This window comes from Magnolia sinica, chromosome 9 (assembly GCF_029962835.1).
Source record: "Magnolia sinica isolate HGM2019 chromosome 9, MsV1, whole genome shotgun sequence".
NCBI lineage: Eukaryota > Viridiplantae > Streptophyta > Magnoliopsida > Magnoliales > Magnoliaceae > Magnolia > Magnolia sinica.
This window is the reverse complement of record NC_080581.1, coordinates 78,531,709-78,556,495: the sequence shown is the minus strand read 5'-3', so window position 1 is coordinate 78,556,495 and position 24,787 is coordinate 78,531,709. Positions and strand designations below refer to the sequence as shown.

General features: G+C 38.2%; 2 protein-coding genes across 2 annotated transcripts; both read right to left on the bottom strand.

The window, feature by feature from the left end:
• Positions 1 to 12,297: 12,297 nt before the first annotated feature.
• Positions 12,298 to 13,071, bottom strand: LOC131255198 (receptor-like protein 35). Its single transcript, XM_058255894.1, has one exon. The coding sequence runs from the start codon at positions 13,069 to 13,071 to the stop codon at positions 12,298 to 12,300; it is 774 nt and encodes a 257-aa protein (XP_058111877.1).
• Positions 13,072 to 13,126: 55 nt separating this feature from the next.
• LOC131255197 (receptor-like protein 7) lies at positions 13,127 to 15,169 on the bottom strand. Its single transcript, XM_058255893.1, has 2 exons — positions 14,638 to 15,169; positions 13,127 to 14,547 (listed from the first exon to the last, which is right to left on the bottom strand). Exons 1-2 carry the CDS (start codon positions 15,167 to 15,169, stop codon positions 13,127 to 13,129), a joined length of 1,953 nt encoding a protein of 650 aa, XP_058111876.1.
• Positions 15,170 to 24,787: the final 9,618 nt, after the last annotated feature.

The window sequence follows — 24,787 nt, the reverse complement described above, 5'->3', positions numbered from 1 at the left end:
GTATGCGTTTTATCCACGCCATCCATCTATTTTTTCATATCCCAGGTCATGAGCCTAAAATGAGTTGGATAAAATCTCAAGCAGACCACACCACAGGAAACAATGGTGATTGAACTCCCACCATTAAAAATTTCTTAGGGGCCACAAATGTTTTGGATCAAGCAGATACTTCTGTTTTCCCTGCATCCATGTCTGTTTGACCTAAACAACAAGTTAGATGGCAGATAAATATTACAACGGGCCCTAAGAAAATTTTAACGCTGTGTGTTCAATCACCCCAATTTTCCCTTGCCAATAGCTCTCTGTATCATACCGGAAAAGATCTGCTACAAACGGTTGCATGGGGCATAACACAAATGAGATTGTTAGCATGCACATGCTCAGGCCCACAAGTACGAATTCAGTGAGAACAAATACCTGCGAAGCCCCCCAATCAACGGTGCTCCCCTGTTTTGGCCAATCAACACATGGGGCCCACACCATGATGCACGGTTCATGTTATCATACAAGCTTTAGCCGATTCTATTTAGATTGTGAAAAATTAAATAACAGTAAATTTGTTAGTGATTAGACAATACAAATCCCTAAAAAGAGATTCGACAATGCAAATCCCGAACTAGGGATTTGACAATACACATCCCTAATTAGGAATTTGTTATACAAATCCCTAAGTAGGGATTCGACAATGCATATCCCTAATCAAGTATTCTAAATTGCAGAAAGCAACAACGAGAAGGAAAAAAACCTTAAATCATACCTGAGAACCCGAGATTTATGACCAGCAGAAGGTCGAACTGCAGCAGAGGGCCGAGGAGATAGAGATATAGAGGACTAGGATTTTGACAGAGAGAGAGAGAGAGAGAGAGAGAGAGAGAGAGAGAGAGAGAGAGAGAGAGAGAGAGGCAGGGAGAGAGAAATAGAGAAAGAGAGAGTCGGCCGGGCGAGCGCAAATGATTTAGGACATCCCCTTTTTTTCTCTTTATTGGGCCCATTTACCTGCGGCTGGTAAAACTGGCCGCCGGTGAAGGGTAACCCCAACCGACGCCTATGGGTCTTTTTCTTGTAGTGAGTGTCAGACACCTGGACAGCACACTATGGTGATTGACCTACTTCTAATAACAATGTAGTTTCCTACTAATTACAGAAGCTTGTGGGTATACCAAAGACAAAAGCGAATCTGCCTTCTGTACTGCAATCTCTGGGATGCATAAAGCAAACTGTAATGCCTGTTTTTGGAAACCAGAGAGGGCAAATTATGGTTATTATAACGAGAAAAATATTAGAGTGCGGCACTGTATACCTTTTTTAGTCTTTATAAAATTGAGGCATCTTATGCATGCCATTATATATTTCTCCCATTTTGATAAGATCTTCTCCTTTGGATATAATTATCTCTATTCCAAGAAATAGAAGACAACAATAAAACCTTTTGGGAAAAACAAAATGAACTTTGTTTATTGAAGGTTAATCAGGGTACTAGTTTATTATGCTCTAGTTATTTCATGTTATGGAATATTAATACATGTAAGAACTAATTCCCTAATTTTTTTAATAACTGCAATTCAGTTACCACATAAAGTTTGCTTTCACTGCTAATATCCCCATCTTGTTACTCTTCATTGTTTTTCCCTTTGGTTTTGCATAGCAGATATTTGGCATAAAACCTTGGTGAAAAGCTTTTTATCTCTTAACATGCTCATTTGCAGCCAGGGATAGAAAACCTTTAGGAAATCCTTTATAAAAATAAAAATAAAAATAAAAAATACTTTCTTCTGGAGATTTTTGAAAGAATATAAAGTCAAGGTATTGCAGGCCTACTAACATGATGAAGTTTTTCATCTCTTGGCGATGGGCATCCTTGGCTTCATATGTATTAAATCTCTTGTTTTAATTAGCTGACGGTAGCATTACACCTGAGGACTTTCTAATCTTGCAGTACTATGGACAAGGCCCGTCTAAGGCTTGCTTCAGCAAAAGCTGTCCAGTGCTGGTCAAAAGTACTGGGATAAAAAAATACCAATTGACGTCTTTTATTTGATTTTAAGATATCACATTCTAGAGCTTTTCTTTCATGCCAAAGTTTGTTAGAAATGTTTGTTTACTTGGCATTGTATTCCTGTTCTTAGTATGAAGATAAAATGTGTGTATTGTTCCATTGCCTTTTGTTGTCTAAAAGCAGATGATGTTTGCTTATCCAGAGATTGTGATATCTTTCCCACTAGTGGCAGCTGACTTCGTCTTGGCACATAGCTAGGGTGTCAACCCACAAGCTAGAAAGTTATTCCTTAGCAAAGTACACCAATATATATAGGAAAGGCTTCTGGATGCGAAGTATGCTTGTGGCTTCTTATTCAGCATAACTGGATCCCATCCACTCAAGTTTAAAGAAGTAAGTATTTGTTATAATTTTTTCTATAGACCAATCACTTGGAAAAGTTTCTCTATTCTTCATTTCACTGAATGTTGTAACTTTTCATGCCGATATGAATGGGGTTGAAGTTTCTTATGCTAGATAATGTCTTTGTTGTATCTTTGTCATATTGATTCCATTGGACAAAGATAACTTAATGGAAGTTACTCAAATGCATTACCAACTGAAGGCACGCCAACTTTCTATGCAACATGATGTGAAACTATTCTCACATATTTGGTCCATACACTTGCATATCATCCTCCATAACCTAATGTTGATGAATGCAAAGAGGTTCAAGCATTTGAATGATCAATTTACTTGTATCCCTTCTCTTCTCTGTTTTATTCGTTTCTCTGTACAAATTACTGGTCTTTTAATTGCTATAAATGAGGATTCTACCATGGGATGGTGTCTTACTCACATCATCCTTCATATACCACCATGTTGTATATGTAAGATCAAATCTGTCCATCAGTTGTATTCCTCCTTTCTTTGCCCTGCACCCAAAAATCATTTAAACCCACAACTCAGATGTCCCACACCACAGGAAACAATGAAAATGGGACCCCAACCATAGGCTAGTGTTTGTGTGGTTAGCATGGAATGTATCTTGCATCAAATCTGTTCATCAGGTGGGACTCACTTGGATCAAAACTCAGGTGGGCCACAACGCTCAAACTTAATGGCTTTAGGCGCAATTCACATTGTTCTATCCAGGTGATCTTTTTCATGTACACCTGATGGAGGGAATGGATTTCAAATAGACAACATTGCATTATGCCTAGAGAGCCTGAGTATTTTATGCAATGTGTGAAACAGGCATTGCAAATGATTTTGTCCCTCATCTACGTATTTAGCTCCTCCTTTTTCTCCCATCCACGTATCTCACCCAACACATTTCTATAATAGGATTATTCTTGAATGTGGTTTGTGGGGTCCAGTGTGGTGTAGGACCCATATCTAATCCGTCCATAAGGTGCACCCCTTCAACTTCACCCTACACCTAAAGATCATGAGTGTGGGAAAGCCCAACCATTGAAACATTTAAAGCAGAGCATGAGAACCAACATAACTATTATACGCCATTCAATCCATTCGGAAGATACATCCTAGTTGGATGAATGGACACGACAAAAATAAGGCCATTCCAAAACAAAAGCGGGAACGTGAAATTACAAGTACGATGGTTGATCATGTTTTTGATAACTGAGCTCAACAGGTTTTCATATTTCATGTTTATTAAATTTTCATTTATTTATTTATTTATACATTACAAGTATGATGATTGATCATGTGTTGGTGGGACTTAGTTCATTCATTGAAGGCCAGCTGCAAGATTAGAAGTTTAAACTGTCCTCTCACTTTAACTAAAAGTCGGGTTTTTTTTTTTTAAAATGGGGATCATAGTTCATGGATCTAAACCGTTTGTCGGTTTGGACTGACATTGGATGGACCACTCCCAAAAGACATTTAGGTTGTAACATATTATAAACAAATTTGGAAATTTTTTTAGTTGGATGTGTGTTGTTGTTGTATTTTTCTTGGTTTAACCTTTTTTTTTTGCACTACAAAACCCTTACAACAATAATTTGAAGTCCTGACATGTATCATTGAATCATTGGCCCACCTACAGCTCAAAAGCTAAGCATACATGAATATCCTCTTTCCAATACCATATAAATTGTGGCCAGTCAACAGGATAACATGAATGCACAAAAAGTCCATGCCATTCAAATTAGGTACTGTTGTGAATGAGGTGTAGCTTGGAAGAAATCACACAGATCATAAGATACTAACATTTTGATTTGGCCTACCAAATTCAGCTACTTGCCATTTTCTTTCTAATCCTTCATTTCATTATAACTCGAGGAAATATTATGATTATCTGATAAGTGCAATTTTCAGGTTATACTCCTTCATAATGGTACAACATTTTAAATATTTAATGATGAGTTTCTTTTTCAAAAAAAAATAATAATAATAATAAATTAGATAATCGTAATTTTTATAATAAATTTTTAATTATAAAGTATAAATATTAATTTTAATAAATTTCCCTAAAAATTCTAAAATTATTTATTTTTAAAATCATGGAAGTGTTTCTAGCTATCATTGAATGTACCACGCGCATTGCATTATGAGTAGATGAGCATGATTTTTGGGGCAGGTCACATTTGCCATAGTTTAGCAACTCAAGAACTCGACTTAGCTCCACGCCTTGCCGGGAAGTAGTAGACCTGGTCTTTACCTGACTTGACTCGATATTTGTAGAAAGTTATGGTCTGTGTATATAATGATTTGGGCCTTGGGCCATTCTGTGCATGTGCATCATTACTGTAATTGAACTTCAACACATTTTAAGTTTCATCTTATTCATTCCAGCATCCATTTGATCTATTTGGTTTTCTTTTAAAATGAATGATTTACTTGGAAGTGATTAAAAAAAAAAAACTCACATCTTAACATATTATAACTTGCTGCATCTCATTGTTACTGTGTATTTTTTTGCATTACCCAAGTTCCTTCCATTGAAATCAGTTATCATCTACCTCTCTGCTCTGTAGCATAGTTCCTGGATCATGACAAGCAAAGTATTAGAGTGTGGCAACATATGCCGTCTTTAGCCTTTACAAAAATGAGCCATCTTATGCATCCTATATGTTTCTCCCATTTAGATAAGATCTCATCATTTAGATATATTTATCTCTGTTCCCTGAAGTAGAAGATAACTTTAAAACCTCTTGGGTATAACAAAATGAACTTTATTTATTGAAGATCAGTCAGGGTATGACTAGTTTATTATCCTTTAGTTATTTCATGTTATGAAATATTAATATATGTAACAACTAATTCTCTAAAATTGTTATGATTTTCTGCAATCCAGTTACCCTATAAAGTTTGCTTTCACTGCTAATATCCTCACTTTTTTCCTCTTCTTCTCTCTGATTTTGCATTGCAGCTATTTGGCATTAAAACCTTCATGAAAAGCTTTTTACCATTTAAAGATGCTCATCTGCACCCATGGATAGAAAACATATTGGAAATCCTAAAGACCATACTTTCTTTTGGAGAGATTTCAAAGGATACAAAATCAAGGTATTGTGGGTGTACTATCATGAATAACAATTTCACCTCTTGGCGATTTCCATCCTTGCTTTCATTTTACATTTGTAATTTGCATATGAATTATCTCTTGTTTTAAGTAGCTGGAAGTAGAATTATACCAGAGGACTTTCTCATCTTGCAGTACTGTGGACAAGACCCATCAAAGGCTCGCTTCAGTAAAAGTTGTCATGTGATTGTCGAAGTACATGGATAAAAAATACCAATTGATGTCTTTTATTTGACTTTAAGATCATCAACATGAGCTTCTTTTTTGCATGCGGAAGTTTCTTGGAAATGATTGTTTACTTTGCATTGTATTCCCATTCTTAGTATTAAAATAAAATGTATTGATTGTTCCATTGCCTTTTGTCATCTAAAACCAGATGATGTTTGCTTATACAAAGATTTTAATATCTTTCTCACTAATTGCAACTGACTTTATCTTGGTGTGCAGGATGTTTACCCACAAGCTAGGAAGCTATTCCTCAGCAAAGTACTCCAATGTATAAAGGAAAGGCTTCTGGATGCGTAGTATGCTTGTGGCTTCTTATTCAACATAATTGGATCCCATCCACTTGAGTTTAAAGTGGTTAGTATTTGTCATAATTTATCCTATAAACCAATTACTTCGCAAAGTTTCTCTATTCTGCATTTCACTGAATGTTATGCCTTTTCTAGCCTGTATGAATGGGGATGAAGTTTCTTATACTAGCTAATGTCTTTGTATCTTTGCCAAATTGATTCCACAGGATAAACATAACCTAATGGAATTTGTTCAAATGTGTCACCGACTGAAGGCATGCCAACTTTCTATGCAACATGATATGAACTCGTCCTCCACTTATCTAGAAAATATTCTCACATATTTTTTCCTTGCACTTGCACATCATCCTTAATGTCCTAATGTTGATGAATGCAAGGAGGTTCAAACATTTGAATCAATTTACTGGTGTCCTTACTCTTCTTTGTTGCATTTGTTGCTCGGTACAATTTACTTGTCTTTTAATTGCTCTAAATGAGGATTCTACATGGGATGGTGTCTTGATTGAATACAATCCAATATCCAGTTACATTTAAATCTCTGTGTTTATAATTCTCTGTTCTGTGTATGCAACTTGGGAAAATTGCGCAGACATAGGTGCTGGGTGTCACATATTGATAGAAGTGTTTGAGCCCAATTTTCAATCACCATTGTATATGCCAAAATACAAATGCCACAAAGGATTTCAGTATTTCACAGAAGTTGCTTTTGAGAACAAGAAATGGATTCTAGTGTTGAGTGAGCATCTGTGTGTTGGAATGCTTTCTGCATCCGTAATGCTTCTTGTCTCTATTAGAAAAGCTTTCTACCTATAAAAAATAAATGAACTTAAAATTACAGATTTGCAGATATAGTTGTGCTTTTGTGCTTTTGATATAAAAGACATTGTATTGGTTCAATATTATATTCTCGAATATACTTAATAGTAATGCTTATACACGTCAATATGTGATAGATTATACATGGGGGGGCTTCGTAACTTGTTGTTGTTGTTATCATTATTATTTTATTTGCCATCGTCTGTTATATTATTCTGGTTTGACTTCTGTTTTCTAGGATTTGGAAGGTTATCTTAAAAGACTACATGGTGTAAGATCATGTTCATTAGCTTTAATTGGCTTTGTCATAGAAACATTAACAGTTATATACAAGCTACTTACATTTGATACTATAAGTTCTTACAAGTATATATGCAGTTTGGGCATGCTGCCTTGTGTCCCTCATGATCTGTGTAAATCAAATATAACTTGCATATACATAAATAGGTCGTAAATTATATGCGAGGGTGCTGCATCAATTATTATTATAATTGTACATAATGGCTTGTAAATAATTTCAAGGGTGCTTTTGTCTGTCATATTATTGATGTAGTCTTTGCAGATTTGGATGCTTTAAATATCTTTAAGAAATACATATTATGTATAAGTTTCATATCACTAGCTTTAATTGGTTTTATTCATAAAACATTAGCTATTAAATACAAGCTACTTACATTTGGTATTGTGAATACTTACCATTATATGCATCTTAATCATTTGGTCAGAGTAGACTTCCCTTACTCTGCCTGAGGTAGGATTATGAATCTTACCCTTCTCGAAGATGCCAATTGACTGGCATGTGCTTGATCTGGATTGCTCATCTGCTGGGACCCACGGCCTTCATGCATGTGTCATGGCCCGATGACTAGTTCAGGGTGCTCATCTGGTAGGCCAACGGATTAAATAATTGACACTTAAGGTCATTATCCAGCGTATGTGTAGCACACCTAATGACCAGGTGAGCCATTTTATCTGTTCACACCAGTTACGAGGTGGGACCCAAATGATGAATGGACTGATCTTGTACAGGTGGCAAATTGGCATGTGTTGGGGATTAGGAATAAAAAATCCAATCTCACAATTAGCCGTAAGAGTCAGGGTACATGGTTTTGAGAATGCAATTTCCATTATACATCTTGTACATTGTTGTCGCTACAGGTCAGACAAGGAGGGAAAAAGTTGGACACCCGGTGCCTCAAGGCAAAATAAGAATCCTTCTAAGAAGTACAAAAATCGTATATTGTGGGGTTTTTTACCCTTTCTTTAAAATCAAGTATTTTTCTTGCTTAGCGAATTCTGAAATTTGTGACATGCTTTCACCTTATAGATTCAGGAGGAAAACAACTACAAATAAAAAGGTAAAAGTAACCATAGTGGAATATAAAAAAGCAACATTGGTGTTGATGCTAGCAATTATGCTAAAAGAAGAGCTACCCCTGACTTATCAGATTCTCACCCCAACACCAGTCCCGAAGTTGATGAAGTTAATTCAGGTAAAGCTACTGCCACTTTCGAAATCAATGGTGTTTTCTAGTTCTCCTAGGGAAATGAAAAATACCCACAAGATGATAGTTTCATCCATTGGCTTATTGTTATCTGTAGTGGGAGCCAAATTCAATACATGCATTGCTGTCCTTACTCTTGCAACCTCACTGAGTGCCATCTGCTCTCTGCTCTATGTTGTGGTTATGATATTTTGTTACATGCCCTTTAAATCCTCATATAGAAATGAACATAGTACTCTCCCCTGTAATAAGAGTGCAGCTGATAAATTTTCTTAAAACATTGATTTAGCTGCCTCTTAAAAAATTATGAGTGGCACTAACATATCGTTTTGTTCAAGGATTGAATGATTTAGATTATGGTCTTAAGATTCATACTAGTCAGGTCATGGTTGCAAATTGGATGAGTCAAATCAAATTCGGTGAGACCCAACCCAGTTTTACACCCCGAGTCATCAACCTTGAGTCAAGTGAGTCATGACTCGACTTAGGCCGAATGAGTTGATCTGAATCACTGACTCTTTTGACCATGGTAGAGATCTTCTCTATTCTTTTGGTTTCTCATGCCCTGCTTTTTTCTAATTAAATGATTCTGCTGAAGAACAAGCATCTCCTTCAGAAGCCGCAGAGGAGGAGGAACTGGAGGCCTCGAGAGACCCAAAAGAATCAAACAGAGAAGAGAAAATGGATTCTTCCTATAGAGGGGCGGTAAGAGAATCGGATGATGAACCCCTTATAATCTCCCTTTGCCTTCTCATCTTTGAACTAGATTGCTTAGCATCTAACTAGTCCTTTCCCCTTGGATTTTGTTATGTTGCCTCCAATGCGGAGCATGTGGAAGCTACGAGGAGCAAAATAACGTAAAGCTTGGAGATTGGCTTTCTCTTTAAAAATTCAAATGTCCCAACCATGGGGTGTCAATCTGAGATGCTGAAGGAAGATGAAAGTTGTGGTACCTACAATATATATATGTTGCTAATAAACTACAGTAACACAAATGTGATATGGGCCATGTACATGTAATTTCCACGGTTAATGTATGTAGCATGCCTATGTAACCATGTTTCATGTAGAATAGCTTAACCACCCATCTTGGATAGGTTGTAACTAAAAAATTACATTCATCCAACAATCCTAACCATATGATTTGTGCCTTCAAGTGGGCCGTTGAACAGAATCAGCTTATGTGTGACTTCGGACTATTCAATTGGTAAATGTTGCTTCCCCTTGGATTTTTTTTACTGTCTTTGTCTGCAGTAAGCCCATTGATCCAATTGTTAACATCGTTTAATCAGTTTGGGTTTCAGTCATGGTGCATCCAAGAAGCGGTTAATTAATTGGATGGCCAGGATCAGGTGCATTGGCTAGATTAGTAAATATTGAATTTCCATATGTAGTTCATTCATTATCAGTAGCATTTTGCTTCTTCTCCGGGAGGATTGGTTGGAAATAAGCTCAATTGTATTTTAATTCTGTCATGGACACCTTTATTTGAAATGTCTGACAACTGGGGGCTTTCTAAAGTGAGCTTGGTGTGAAAGGATTGTCTCCACCTTTGGCCTAAAATTTGTTAGGACCTATCCTTAATATAAATGATGAATTATGCAGCATCCCGAGTGCAAAAAAAAAAAAAAAAAAAAAGAGTCTATGCTCCCATGTGGGTTCATTATTTGGTGATCCCCAGCCTTTGATATTAAGCTTCCACTATAAATGAGCAGTGCACTAGAAACTTCTTAGTTTTGGATGGTCCAAACCCTACAATTGGTGGCATGATATCTATGTAACTTGGGAGGCTTCTAGGCAATGGTGCGTCCATTATGGGTCCCAAATCATCATCAAAACGTGGTGGGATATAACAATACCTCATGATGGGACCCACAGAACTTAGTGACTTCAACACATCAATCAGGTCGGTGGTGTGTGGTACACCAGCCAATCCGCTTCCATTTTAGCTAGGACATGTGGCTCACCTAATGAGTGGGCCGGCCCGACTTATGTGCCAGGAGGTGAGCACGCCAAGCTTGACTTAATAAATGGGTAAAAATATCTCACTCATATGATACTTTTGCATGTGTACGGCAAAGGACCCTTGGAAGGAGAGAGCGGATTAAGTGTAAGCAATTTGGTTTTTAGGACTAAATGCTAGAACTTGACTTGCAAGTGGTGGTGGAATATGCTAAAGAATTGAGTAGGGCACTGCCTTGGACCCATTGGTACGTAATTAGCAAGGTTATTTTTGAATTAGAAGCTATGAATTCATCCTTTTGTCATACAATCAAAGAAAACAATCCAGTTGCAGATAGTCTAGGTCTACTGTCATCCAGCATCAGCCTCTTGCTTTTCTTCTGCTTGGGCAGTCTCTATGCCCTGTTTATGTAGGTGTGCCTCATTCATGCTATTGGGTGTGGGTGATAGATTCTAATCTGCGGTCTAGCAATTTGTTGTGCTTATAATATGCTGTGTTTCCTGCATTACTCTACCCTTTCTGCCTCCAGAGTTGTATTCTACCTTAAGTGACAATTAAAAATCTATGCGTTGGGTTGTTAGGTGACTTGTGCAAGATTCAGTTTTAAGCATTTATGCAGCTTTATGATTTAAGTGTGGGTTCCAGAAGCATATGTCAGACCAATCATCTATAAGGTGGGATTCATTACTGGTAGTACCGGTTGCAGACAGGTAATGCTGGTTATATATATCCAGAGGCAGTAGTCTTTACTTTCTGTTGATCCCTGCTTTCTTTGGATCCCTTTGGATTAGCTCCATCATGGTAGAGGTCCCGAGGGGCAAGGGGCCTGTTATGTCTCTGTTTGGATGCAAGCAAAGCTGTAAGACTTCTTTTTATATTTATTTATTGCAAAACCATGGATGGGATGGTTAGGATTTGCTGATAAATTTGATTCTTTAGAACCCTAAGCAATAGATGATGGGCCTAATAGATGGGTAGCTCACTGCTGAATAGGCCTACTTTCCCATAAATTATGTTGACTGTCCACTAAATAATTATTGTTCGGATGGTGTGAATCATCTTATTGGTGGGATTTTTACATGTTGGCCTAATAAATGTGTTCTGGACCTAATGCACAGCCCATATTGCTTGGTTACACTGGCCAAGTGTCCATTGCAAGTAGAAAACTGCATGTTATGGTGCCTTGAGAGCGGATGATGATTTCCACACTTCTTTTTGGCATCACAAAAGTCCAACTCAAAAGTCACCACATAGTAACAAGTGATTACTCTTACACCCCACGTACATAGATGTGGGAAGGTGAAAGAACTCTGTGTGTGATGATCGATAAATGCAAAATATAAAAATATACATAAAACACCACTCTGTCTGAATGTTTGCTTAGCCCACATTTGTCTAGACCATTGGGGAAAAAAAAAAAAAAAGACCACTGGCTAGGTAGGTTACATTGGTTAGATCATCCGGCTCATAGATTATCTTGTTGCTGAGGTGGGCCAAAATTTGAAAACAAAGAGATAGATGAGACATTTTTTATATTTTTATATTTTTTGTATTTGTATTTGTTTGCAGAAAAGTGGGAGCACACCACCTGTAGTTTTATTGATTTGAAAATGGTTATGTACAGCATTTAGGTAGGTGCAAATACAAGAAACAACTGCCACACGTATCATATAAACCAAGAAAAATATACAAAATTTCAAAAACGAGAAAACAACTAAAGCTTTTATTTTATTTGTTTTGTAGACATGAACTATACAAACATATTTACCCTAGCTCCAATCATCTCACCGTCGTTGCTATTTAGGAAACACCATGGAAGGAAAAATTAAGGAAAGCATTCGATCAATAACTATATAGAATTCTTTCCTTCCCTTCCTCCAAAGTGCTAGGGTCCACAAAAGAATCCCTAAACTTGCTCCGTATCCAACTCCAAATCCTATACACATTAATTCTCAATCATATTTCCTTTCGGACTGCAATGTTGACAGAGCAGACGGTGGTGCACTTTCTGCATCTTTGCATTTCTTTGATAGTGGAGGTCCACACAATCCTAAGTTCTCTTTGAATGATTCACTGTTAAATGTAAGAAACTGTCGGCTTTGTGGTATTTTTCCCACGAGAAAATTCTGTGAGAGATTCAACACTGCAAGGAATGTTAGATCTGTTAGCTGCCAAGGGATCTCTCCAGACAATTTATTATGTGAGAGATCTAATGACTCTAGATCCCTTAAATTCTGAAGTGATGTTGGAATTCCGCCGGTTAAATCATTGTTGGACATATTGAGCACAAGGAGGGACTTTAGATCCCCAATTGATTTTGCGATATCTCCATGAAATTTGTTCTCCGAGAGATCCACTACAGTAAAAGCCGTAAGGATCTTTACTAGTTCAATCCGTAGCCCTTTGATGACTAGAGACACTTTGTTTTGATAGTAAATGGAACTTCCGTTTATCATTTTGCCAAGGACCAAAGTTTGGGATTTGTCCTCATCCATCATTGCCTTCCAACTCTTGAACATATTTGATGGCAAATTACCCTCAAAGCCATTGAAAGAGAGGTCGAAAATTTGTAACAGAGGGAAAGGGTGATTTGTTAGAGGATGCCCAATGGTGCCATGAAATTGGTTGGAACTCAAGACGAGAACACGCAACTGTGACAAAGCTTCCAACCAAAAAGGGAAGGTGTCATGTATTTGATTGTTTGCAAGGTTTAATACCTCCAACATTTTGCAATTGGCCAAAGACCCTGGCACTTGGCCCTCTAATTGATTCCCACTGAGATCAAGCGATTTGTAGGTTGCATCCCTCTTTAAATGTCTGAAGTAAGGTGCTATTGAAAGCATTTCCTTGAAGATTCAACACAAACAGGGCATCACCAATCTCACCCAAACATGGTGGAATCTGACCAATGAAGTGATTGTGAGATAAATCAAGGACTGCTAAGGATGTTGCATTGCAAACTGACCAAGGGATTTCACCACCAAGGCTATTGTTTGAAACTGAAAAGAAAAAGATGGACGGTGGTGGGATAGGAAGTGAGCCTTCTAGCTTGTTGGAGCTAATGTCCAGAACACGTAAGTCACTGATCAACAAAAGATGGGGGGATGGTATTATTCCCTGCAGAACATTGTGAGAAAGATTTAAAGAGTATAAAGACCCATTGCCAACTTCCCATATCCATTTGGGTATTTCACCACTAATTTTATTATTGGAAAGGTCCAATTCACTCAACTGCACTTGATTTCTCAAGAAATTTGGAAATGTGCTGAAGTTGCAAGAACGTAACAACAAAGATTCAATCAGAGGGATGGAAACAAATGTGGAATTACCACTGCCATCTTGGACTGACAAGTTATTATCTGAAAGATCCAGATAGGAAAGTTTTTTGAGATTTAGAAATAAGCCTATCTCCACAACACCACTGAAATTATTGGAAGAAACGTCTAGGTCTTCAAGCTTGGTAAGTTGAAAGATAAATCTGGGTATCATCCCCTGCAATTTATTGTTACCCAAATGGATATACTCCAGCTGTGAAGAAGGGGCATTGTGAAACTCACCGAGTTGACCGCTAAGTTGGTTACCTCCAAGATCCAACAATTGTAACAATGGGAGTGAAAACAATGATGATGGAATGGTCCCATTAAGCAGATTATACCCTAAGCTGATCACTATGAGATTCAGAAGCTCGTTTCCATATGAAGAAGGAATTGGGCCGCTCAATTTATTGGATGAAAGATACAGATATTGCAGTTTGGTAAGGTTCAAAAGTGAAGATGGTAATGATCCTGACAAGTTGCAATTGCTGAGGTCTAATTGAGTCAAGAATTTGAGATTACTGAGAGAATCTGGTAACTTTCCTGAAAATCCAGTGTATGAAAGGATCAATTGCTGTAGAGTATTGTTTTGAGGGAACTCTGGCAAATTGATAGCTACAAGTGGATAACCTGATATGTCGATGATTCGTAGATTTGACAGCTGGAAAACACTGTCAGGGAATTTTCCATGCAATCCACACTCTGTAAGGAGCAGGGACGTCAAGGAGGATAAGTTCCCTATGAAATTGGGGACTGCAGACGAAAGATTGTTTCCACTGAGGTCGAGTTCAGATAGGAAATGGAGCCGTGAAAGGGAAGAATAGATGGAGCTTGAAAGATCACATTCTTGTAAGATTAACTTGCGAAGACTCCCTGGGAAGCTGGGCACTGCAGAGGAGAGATTGTTTCCGCTGAGGTCGAGTTCAGATAAGAAATGGAGCTGTGAAAGGGAAGAATAGATGGAAGCTGAAAGAAGACAATCTCGTAAGCTCAACTTGCGGAGAGTAGGGAGTGGCAAATCTAATGTCTGACCCTGCTGCAGTAAGATGTGTACCCAGTCTAGATAGAGTTCACTCAGATTGGACAGGTTTTGGACGACTGCTCCAATGCTTGGGTTTTCGAGTTTCAGGTATTGAAATCCAGAACCATTGTAATATTGATTGTAAGAAAGATCGAGAGAAACCAAAGTGGTCAAGCGGGAGATTTCCAGTGTGATTTGGCCATAAAAATGCAACCGAGAGAGGTTGAGATAGGTCAAACTGGTGAGCTGGTCAAACCCAGATGGGATTGGAGTGGGATGGAAGAAATTGAAAGCGAGGTTGAGCCTCTGGAGGCTCCGAAGACGAAAGAGGCTTTCAAAATCAATCCGACCAGAGATATAGAGCTCACTGAGGTCGAGGCTGATCACGTGCCCAGTGGGCCCATCGCACGTGATGCCTTCCCAAGTGCAGCAATCGGTAATGTTTGAATTCCAAGAGGGGAGAGTAGAGAGGGGTGAAGTTAAAACCATGTTTGAGGTGTAGGATAGCAGAGAAGTGATGATGGTTGCATTGTTGGGTAGTGAGAAAGAGAAGAGATGACAAAAAGAAAGGAATGAGAAACGATGGGTTTTTAGAAGAAGAGAGGAGAGCCATTGGGTAATAGAGCTTGGGATGTATAGGAATAGAAAGCGTGAGGTTTATTTATAGACAGAAAGTGAAGAGGTTTTACGAGTGTTAAGACTCGTACGTGTGAAATACGAGAGCCGCTCATAGGAGTAGTCATCGAAGAAAGGTAAAGAGTCTAGGGTATTTACATGGAAACGGATTGGCCACTCCCCCTGCCACGGGCCCGGTAGCTGTGGTCGGTGTTCTGTTGGCCCCACCACGATGTATGTGTTTCATCCATTTTTACGTATCATTTCAATGCTCGATCCCAAAAATGAGGGGGATATATAGATAGGAAAACAATAATGATTGGATATCCACCATTAAAATCCTCTTAAGGCCCACTGTACTGTTTATTTGACATCCAATGTGTTGAGTAGGTCATATAGACCCAAATGAAGGGAAAAAAAAAAAACAAACAAAGATCAGCCGATCCAAAACTTTTATGGCCCCTAAAAAACTTTTAATGGTCGACCCTCATTCAACACAGTTTCCTGTAATGTGGTCCATGTGAGATTGATATATAAATCATTTTTTTTTGTCTTATACCATAAAATGATCTAAAAATATAAATGGACAGCATGGATGGAACAAATACATCCTGGCAGAGCCCACGGAGCAACCTCCAGCCATTGGCGGGTGGCAGGGGATAGCCATCCGTCTCCTCCTGTACACACCACCGACCTGGCTGGTATGTTAACGTAACCAAGTTACGTGGGTCCCATGAGGTATGTATTATATCCAAACCGTTCCTCCAGTTGGCGGGCTGGTCTTAAGGCTTGAGAGGCAAAATAAGAGAGATCGATCCAAGGATTAATGGACCACACTGCATTGCAGAAGTTTTGGATCATTATGATATTTGTTTCTCCTCTTCATCCAAGTCCGTGCGACCTTATTAACATATTAGATTAAAAATAAATGTTAGGGTACACCCTTAAATGTTTTAAGTGTGAGAATCATTATTCCATTGCTATTTGTAATGTGATCCACCTGCGCTTTGTATATGACTTATTTTGGGGCTCATTCATTAAAATGATCCCGCCAAATAGGTAAACTCCATGGATATAATAAATACATCATTGTGAGGCCCATGTAACTTTGATAACCGTTAATACAATTCTGGAGCTCTGCAAGCATCAGCCGGACGCGGATTTCCTGTGAAAGCCTTTAGCAGGAATTTCTTGAGCTGGGATGCTAAGTGGGGCCACCATGCATCGGTTTTGAGAGATCATTTTACTCAAGTGGGCCGCATGGGAGGAAGAAGTAGGGATTCAGTGACCACCGTTTGATACGAATCAAACATTCATATGGCCAAAAAGTTTCATATTAGGCAAAGTTTTTGGTGTTTTCACTTCATCACAGTGATAATGACCTTATAAACGGTTTGGATGGCATATAAACATCAAGCTAGATTTGGATTGCGTTGTTGATACTGGCTAGTCGTAGATGTTACCGTAAGTGGACGATACCATAGGAAACAAACAATGCTGATTGAATGCCATAACATTTCCGGATTACGTGCGCCCAGTCTCACCCAACGCAGTGTGGTCCTGACTGTGGAGCCCACGTTGATGCATGTATTGTATATCCAAGCCGTCCATCCATATTTCTGCTCCATTCGAGGCCATTAACACACACTCACACACACACACACACAAAAAAAAAAACACGAGCATGTCCAAATCTCAAGTGGACCACAGTGCTGATTGAATTCCCATTGTTAAAAATTTTCTTAGGGCCCACTGTAATACCCACTATGAGTTTATTTGCCCTCAAACCTGTTGATAAGGACACAAAGACCTGGATTTAGGGAAAAACAAATATCAGCTTCAAAAACTTTCGTAGCCCACAATTTTTTTTTTACCGGTGGATGTTCAACAACTACTGTTACTCCTGTATGGTCCACATGAGACTTGGATCTGCTTCATTTTTTGGCTCATGCTCGAAAATGATACGGAGAAACTGATGGAAGATGTTTATATACAATGCATACGTAGAATACCACCAATGTATTACAACGGAAAAGAGAGACAGGAGCGGATTGCCTACGTACCAGAGTGGCTACTGGTCGCTGCTATAAAGGGCTATCACGATGTACGTGTTTAATCCACACTGTCCATGCATTTTACTAAGATAATTTTAGGGCATAAGCCCAAAAATGAAGGAGTTTCAGTTCAGGTGCTCCATTCTAGAGGAAACAGTGGGGGGCATTCAATTAACTGGATGACAAATGAACAGCTTGGATGACAAATGAACATGATTATGAGCATTATGGTGGGCCTTAAGGAGTTTGTAATGGTGGGCATTCAATTAGCATCATTTCTTATGGTATGGTCCACCTGAGATTTGGATCCTCTTAATTTCTGGGTTCATGGCCTAGAAGAAGCTGAAAAATGGATGGATGGGCTGGATATACAATAAATACATCAAAATGGTCCCACGGTCATCCTAGCTATGCAATCTGCGTTTGAAGAAAATTGTTGATTTTTTTTTTCTTCTTTATGAACTGGTGGATATTTTAGTCATTTTAGAAAAATTCATAAGGAAAATGGGAGAAAACAAACAGAAGATACCCTTCACAATAACTTCATTAATGAAGTACTTTAATGACAATTTAATTTATAAAGGTATGAGGATGTAAATGGCATGTTAATAAAGTACTATTTTGTAAAATTCCTTTGATAGAAATTAAGTAAGCTGCATGGTAGAAACGGTGAGGATTGAACATCAACGGTTGAAAAGTTTGTGGGGCCATAGAAGTTTTAGATCAGACTAACACTATTGTGTTTTCAGTTCCTCCCAGTAAAAGTGACCTTATGAACAGTATAGATGACATATAAACACCTTAGAACTAGGGAGGTTTCAATGGGAGGCATTTTCATACCCACTTTTTCCTGCTGTGGGGCCCAATTGAGTTTTGGATCTACTTCATTTTTTGGCTCAGGTTATAACAGAGTCTGGAAAAATTGATGGACAGGGGGGATTTCTTACAAACATCACAGCTGGTCCACCTAGCTTCTGAGCACGGGAACTTCCTGCCCACTTTTTCCCGTTATTGCTGCCACTTAAAGTTTTGGATTTGCTTCATTTTTGGGATCATTCCCTAACAAAGTCTGGAAAGATGGATGGACAGGGTGGATTTCTCACAAATATCACAGTTTGGCCCCACTCTGCTTCTGATCAATACAGGAACTTCCAACCACAGGTTGTCCAAGCAATCCACGTACTAGATTCAGATATTCAGAGGGTTGTGATCCTTTTTGACACAGGGGAGGACGTGAGGTCGAGCACCGTCTTCCTCAAGAGGATAACTATTCCGAATCCACGGAACTTCTCTAGACTCCTCACAGGGACTTCTCGAATCCACGAGGAAAGAAAGCAGAAAATAGAAATAAATTCTAATAAATTCGAAATTGATTGATGAATAATTAAAAACGAGTTCACAACCCTTTAAATAAGGGTACCAAGCAATAGGAAAGAAATCAGAATCAAACTACAACTCAAACTCCTAGAATCCATGACTTACTATAAATAGTAAACTTACTACTTATAGACGGCCGTGATGTCTACTAGTGCGCAAGGTTTTCGGCCAAAAATAGTAAGTGTCCTATTTGGCTTCACCAAACCGTTCTCCTAATTATTCTAAGCTCTTTTCACGTTGGGCGCAACTCCTAAAGCCCAACGGATGAAGAGTTATAATCAAACTAAAACTTACTATTTATAGTAAAAACGAAATTAAAAGAGGGAAACGACCGTCGATCAAGGGGTTTTTCGCAATTCCGGGCTGCGCAACCCGGCATAGCTGGGTTGGTTGGCTAAAGTAGCTCGTTCTACCCCAAAATCATATATTTTACGTCAGATAACTTATTCCGGATTGCGAGATACGCCTGATCTAAGGTCCGATGGTCTGAATCACTTCTGTCGTCGACCGGGCCTTTTCTGATCCATCTTGGCCATGAAACTGTCCGCGACCCGCTCTACATCACTTTTAGGCAAAATAGATGGATAAGTTGGATTTCTCACAAATACCACATTGGCCTCACCCAGCTTCTGAGCATTGGAACTTCCTGTGACAGGTTGTCCTAGGCAATCCACATCTCACATTCAGATATTCAGATGGACCTGATCCTTTTAGGCAAGGCATGCATCAACACTATCATGATTGTCTGGTAATTGGCTTTGATCAGCCTAACAAAGATGGCAGCTACTCATCAGGTGGTCACTACTTTATCTTTGTCCCCTCTAACAAATCAGGGCCAGACATGTATCAAGATGTGAATGATTGATAAAGTGATTTATAGTCACCACATTCTGTACACATGTGGGTCTGGCTCTTTGAATCAAGGCATTTTCAACATGAGGATTGCCTAGTGAGTGGCTCCGATCTCACACATGTAACTTTTTCTGTGCGTATATTGAGTGCCAAAAGAAAGGTGCACTGAACAAATGCATGCATGCATGCTAGCACAAATATGATCTTTTGTCGTACATCTGATTCATGCACCGTGTCCCACCTCATAAGTTGACTGACCGGATCTTTTTTTCTTTTCTTTTTTTTTTTTGTCCAGCCAAGGCATCTATGCAGTGAGGCTACAGTGCACAATAGAGTGAGGCCCACTTCACCTTGTATACATGATATAATGTGGAAGTTGGGCTTAGACCTTTTAGATGGATGGGATGAAATTTGCCCTATTTCCAAACACTGATAATCAACTGACTACATGAACGGGCATCATTGGCCGTGATCATTCAAAGGAGGTGGCATCAAGTGTCCCACTTTCCATCTCTAGTCCATTTTTCTTGAAATGGAACACTTCCACATGCAACACGGCACATATACATGCATGATTTTGACAGTCGCCATTAGATGTCAGGGCCAACATGCTTTAATTTCCAACTGCTCTTGGAATTCCTAACACAAGAATCTCACCAGGTCAAGCCAGCCATGACCATCAGCAGGTCAAGCATCGTGGCACCATTTATTTATGCGAAAGAATCCATGCACTAATTTATTTATTTTTTTTAACTATTGACTGCCCTCATTTCTCCATTTCTTACTGAGTTTATAAATTATAGTTAGCAAACAGTACAAGCTATAAAATAGGATGACAAAGTGTCACACGATCACCTGATCTGGTGTGGTAATGGATTATAAGATGGGTGGGAAATTGATCCGGATGATTTACAATTAACTGACAGCTTTGAAAGATACACATCATAGTGTTCCTACACACAAACCAATAGTTTGCATCCCATTTTCCATTGTTTCCTTTGATGTGACCCACTTTGAATTGTAGATTTGGTTGGTTTTTTTTTTTTTTTTTGTCCGAGGGCCCCAAATCCAAGACATAAACTGGTGGACAGGAGTGGATGTTGTAACTTTGGGGGCGGATTAAAACTACCCTGGCTATTCCGAGCTTGGGACAGGTGAAAGCTCCCAGCAGCTATAGAGGGGCCACCTTTATGTTTGGATTTTATCCACCGTCCATCCATTTTCTCATATTATTTTAGATTATTAGGCTCAAAATAAGATGTTTGTCCTCTTCAGTTCAACAGATACGGTATGGTGGCCAAAAGGTTGCCATGTCCGTCTTCCAAATCCTTCGTATATCTATATTCTTGCAACCATACCTCTTCTCTTGACCATCCATATCTTTCTGCTCGACCAATTTTCTCTTGCTTGGACTTCCCAACAATACAAAACTGGATTGGAAAACTTCTTGAGTTCAAGCCATGTGTTGTGCTTAGATTTTGGATTAGGTTGTTTCTGAACCCTGGTTTTCACTGATTTTTCCTATGGGGAACCCAAATCCACATAACTTAATGGATAGAATGGATGTTACATATATAACATTATGACCCCACGTAGCTTTAAGAGTCCAACATGTAAATTAAGGAAGCCACTCATCTTAGTAGTCATCATATTTCGGGATGCATTGTACTACAAGTCAAGTCAACAAAGTACTCACCATCCCGCGGATGCCTTGCCTCACAAGTAACAAGTCCGGTCTAACCAGTTATTCACATGAAAACGAAAGACCGGTAGAATTTATTGCCTATCTCAGCACTTTTCGGCAGGTGGGCGCATTTCTGGGTGGGGCCCAAAGAGATGTTTGTGAGAAATCCACTACGGTCATCAGTTTTGAGTGTTCATTTTATGAAATTCAACAAAAAATAAAGTGGATCTAAAACTCAAGGAGGTCACACCAGAGGAAAATTTGGGCAAAAAAATTCCTACCGTTGAAACTTTTCTAGGCTCCACCTTGATGTTTATATCTAATCTAAATGTTTATAAGGTCATTACCACTGGGATGAAGTGAAAATACCAAAAACAAAAGCCTTAAATAAAAATTTTATGGCCCCCAAGATTGCTTCAACGATTCACAATGAATCCCCACTGTTTCCTCTTGTCTAACCCACTTAAGTTTTCGATACACATCATTTTTTATCATATCCTAAAATGAGCTCTCAAAGTGGATGAACAGGGTGGATTTCTCAAAAACATCTCAGTGGGGCCCACCCAGCATCCTTGCGCAGGAACATCCTGCGAAAGGCTTTAGCAGGGAATCCGCATCCATTGGATGATGGGCCTGATTCTTTAAGGGAAGGCATTTACATGGTCAGGATTGCCAGATCAGCTGCTCAATCTCATGAGATTGCTAACATGCATGTTCCACGTGGATGCTATCACAGTGGTGTCTCTATTCTACATGACTAAAGACTTTAAACCATGATATCTACTGACATCAAATCCTGTTGTAAAGAAGTTGTGGTACACATTGTTTTAAATGGAAGCTGATTGAGGAAAGCAGTGGGGGACAATGAAGCCCACCATTGAAACCTTCATAGGGCCCACCATTATGTTTATTCGCCATCCAACCTGTTCATAAGGTGACACATGTACAGACCTGGATGAAGGAAAACCCAAAAATCAGCTTGATCCAAAACTTACGTGTCCCCAAGAAGTTTTCAAGGCAGGCGTTCAATCCCAACTATTGAGTCTTCAAGTCGCTAAGATGTCCTTTTCACCATTGAGCCCAAGTCTGCTTTAAGTCGGTCATGCTAGTGTGAATGCCATTTAGGTAGGATCTAGGAAAATATACTTGACATCCATCTGTCACATTATGGGGCCTCACTTTTTTATTGACTATTCAAGTCACTATTTTATCCTCTTGTGAGGAAAAAATTGGTCATAATAGTGCCAAAGTTATTAAGGTAGAGACCATTAAAAGTTTTAATATCTAGCATCCATCTATCATGTTATGGGCCCCCCTTTTTTTTTTTTTTTCTCTTGTTATACCATGTGTTTTGTATTACATTACTTGTCCTAAGGCTAGATAAGGAGCTTTGTGTCGAGTTGGCAGCCAAATCACAACTTCTATCATAAATCCCTGGAATCTCATTGGCTCTTCAGATCATTACCTCCTTTTAGGGAGAAAAAGATTGCACCAAGCACAATCAGTGAAATGTATTAAGCAATGGGCCACTACACGAAAAGACTACACAAAGCGCAACAGGTGAAATGTACCAAAAAGCAAGCCAGACGGTATTGTCGTGCATTAAGTTGAGCATGCATGTAAGAATGTAATGCATGGTTTAGATTGATCAATGATTCCACATTCAACTTGTGTAATGATGAGAACATGGGCTAGAATTTTTAATCCATATATGCCTAACCTCAGCTGCTGAGTGGAAGCTTAGCTCCCCATCAACAACGAGGACTAGGCTTAAACTTATTATGTATTTGGGTTGTGTGGGCATGCTGGATCATACATCAAGCTTGATTGTTGTATACAGCATGTGTTTGTAACCATGTCTTGTATAGAATATTATAACCACCATCCTAGACAGGTCATTGCTCAAATTAGACTCATCGAATGATCTAACCATCTGATTTGTGCCTTCAAATGGACCATTGAAAGGAATCTTGTGTGTGACTTCGGATTGTTAAATTGATATGCTAACCCCTTGGATGTTGCTTCCAATTGGATTATTGACATTGTCCACAACAGGTCCATCAATCCAACTATTATCATTAGTTAATCAATTTGGGTTTTGGTTATGGTCCACACAAAATGCGGCCAAGTAATTAGATGGTCCAGATCAGGTGCATCTCCTATATATTGTAGAAAGTATTGAATTTTCATGTGACTTCGGATTTTTTTCACTATCAATTGCATTGGTTGAAAATAAGCTTGCTGCTTTATTTTAATTCTGTCAGGAACACCTTTATTTAAGATATCTGGTGTGGGAGGATCATCTCCACCTTTTTTAGTGTCACGGTACAACTTCGGCCTGAAATCTGTTGCAACCTGTCCCCACTACAAAAGATGAATTATGCAGCATTCCGATCATCTAGAAAATGTAGACATTCCAATGTGGGCCCACTATTCGGTGATCCCTATTCTTTGATATTAGCCTCTTATTATGAATGGGCGATGCACCAGAAACCTCCTAGCTTCCAGTGGCATGATGTATATATACATTCAACTTGGGAGGCTTCTAAGCAATGACACATCCATTATGGGTCCCACATCATCAACGGTTTGGATCATCGAAAATAACTGAAAATTTAAGTGGACCCCATAAATCACAATGCACAAATTTTAGAAAATGCAAAGTGCATTTATTTGATGAAGAAAATGTAAGCCATTTGCACTTCCCTAACTTGTAATGATGACATGCTATTCTCTAGGAACATTGTTACAAGCAGCGTTGTCAAAATCCTATGATTTAGGATTTGAGTTTAATCTCAAGTAAAATTATTTGAATCCCACCTTTGAATCCTTTTTTATATGAATCTTACGATTTTATGATTTGAATCCCTATGAATTATAATTCAAATCCTGAATTACGATTCAAATTATACTTGTTTTCTTCTATTTTAAGCTTTCATTTTATGATTTTAAATTAGTGAGGGCTTTAAGAATTGTTAGGAAAAAACCTTTTAATATATATATATATATATATATATATATATATATATATATATGTATATATATATATATATATATATATATATATATATATCATTTAGAAAAGGTAAATTATGTTATTTTACTCTTTATAAGAGATTAAATTATATATTTTTTTCTTCAATGTTAAATGGTATTGTTTTTTGTATGATTTCTTACTTAACTAATCGAAAAACTAAATTGATTTACGACTTATCTGGAATGTTTGTATGGATGGTTATGATCATCATGACTTATATGTATTGTGGAATGATGGTTAGAAATCAAAATATCTTTTTTATTCGATCTACGGAATCAAATGCCGCTTTTCTAATATGAATCTACATTCAAGAAAGATAATGAGAACATAAATTATTAAAGGATCCTTGCATTTTTTTTTCTAGGAGAATTTCTTGAAAGACAAAAAAAAGGAAAGATAAGAATCATCTAACTTTTTTAAGTAATACCATGTCATGATAATATTAAAGTCTTTAATTATTCATGATTTATTTATATTTAAAAAAATAA

Coding starts and splice junctions, on each gene's coding strand:
- LOC131255198 (XM_058255894.1), bottom strand. CDS start 13,071: ATGTTGGAGGTATTAAACCTTGCAAACAATCAAATACATGACACCTTC.
- LOC131255197 (XM_058255893.1), bottom strand. CDS start 15,169: ATGGTTTTAACTTCACCCCTCTCTACTCTCCCCTCTTGGAATTCAAAC. Junction 14,548..14,637: donor CAAGTTGAGCTTACGAGATT/GTCTTCTTTCAG, acceptor TCTCCTCTGCAG/TGCCCAGCTTCCCAGGGAGT.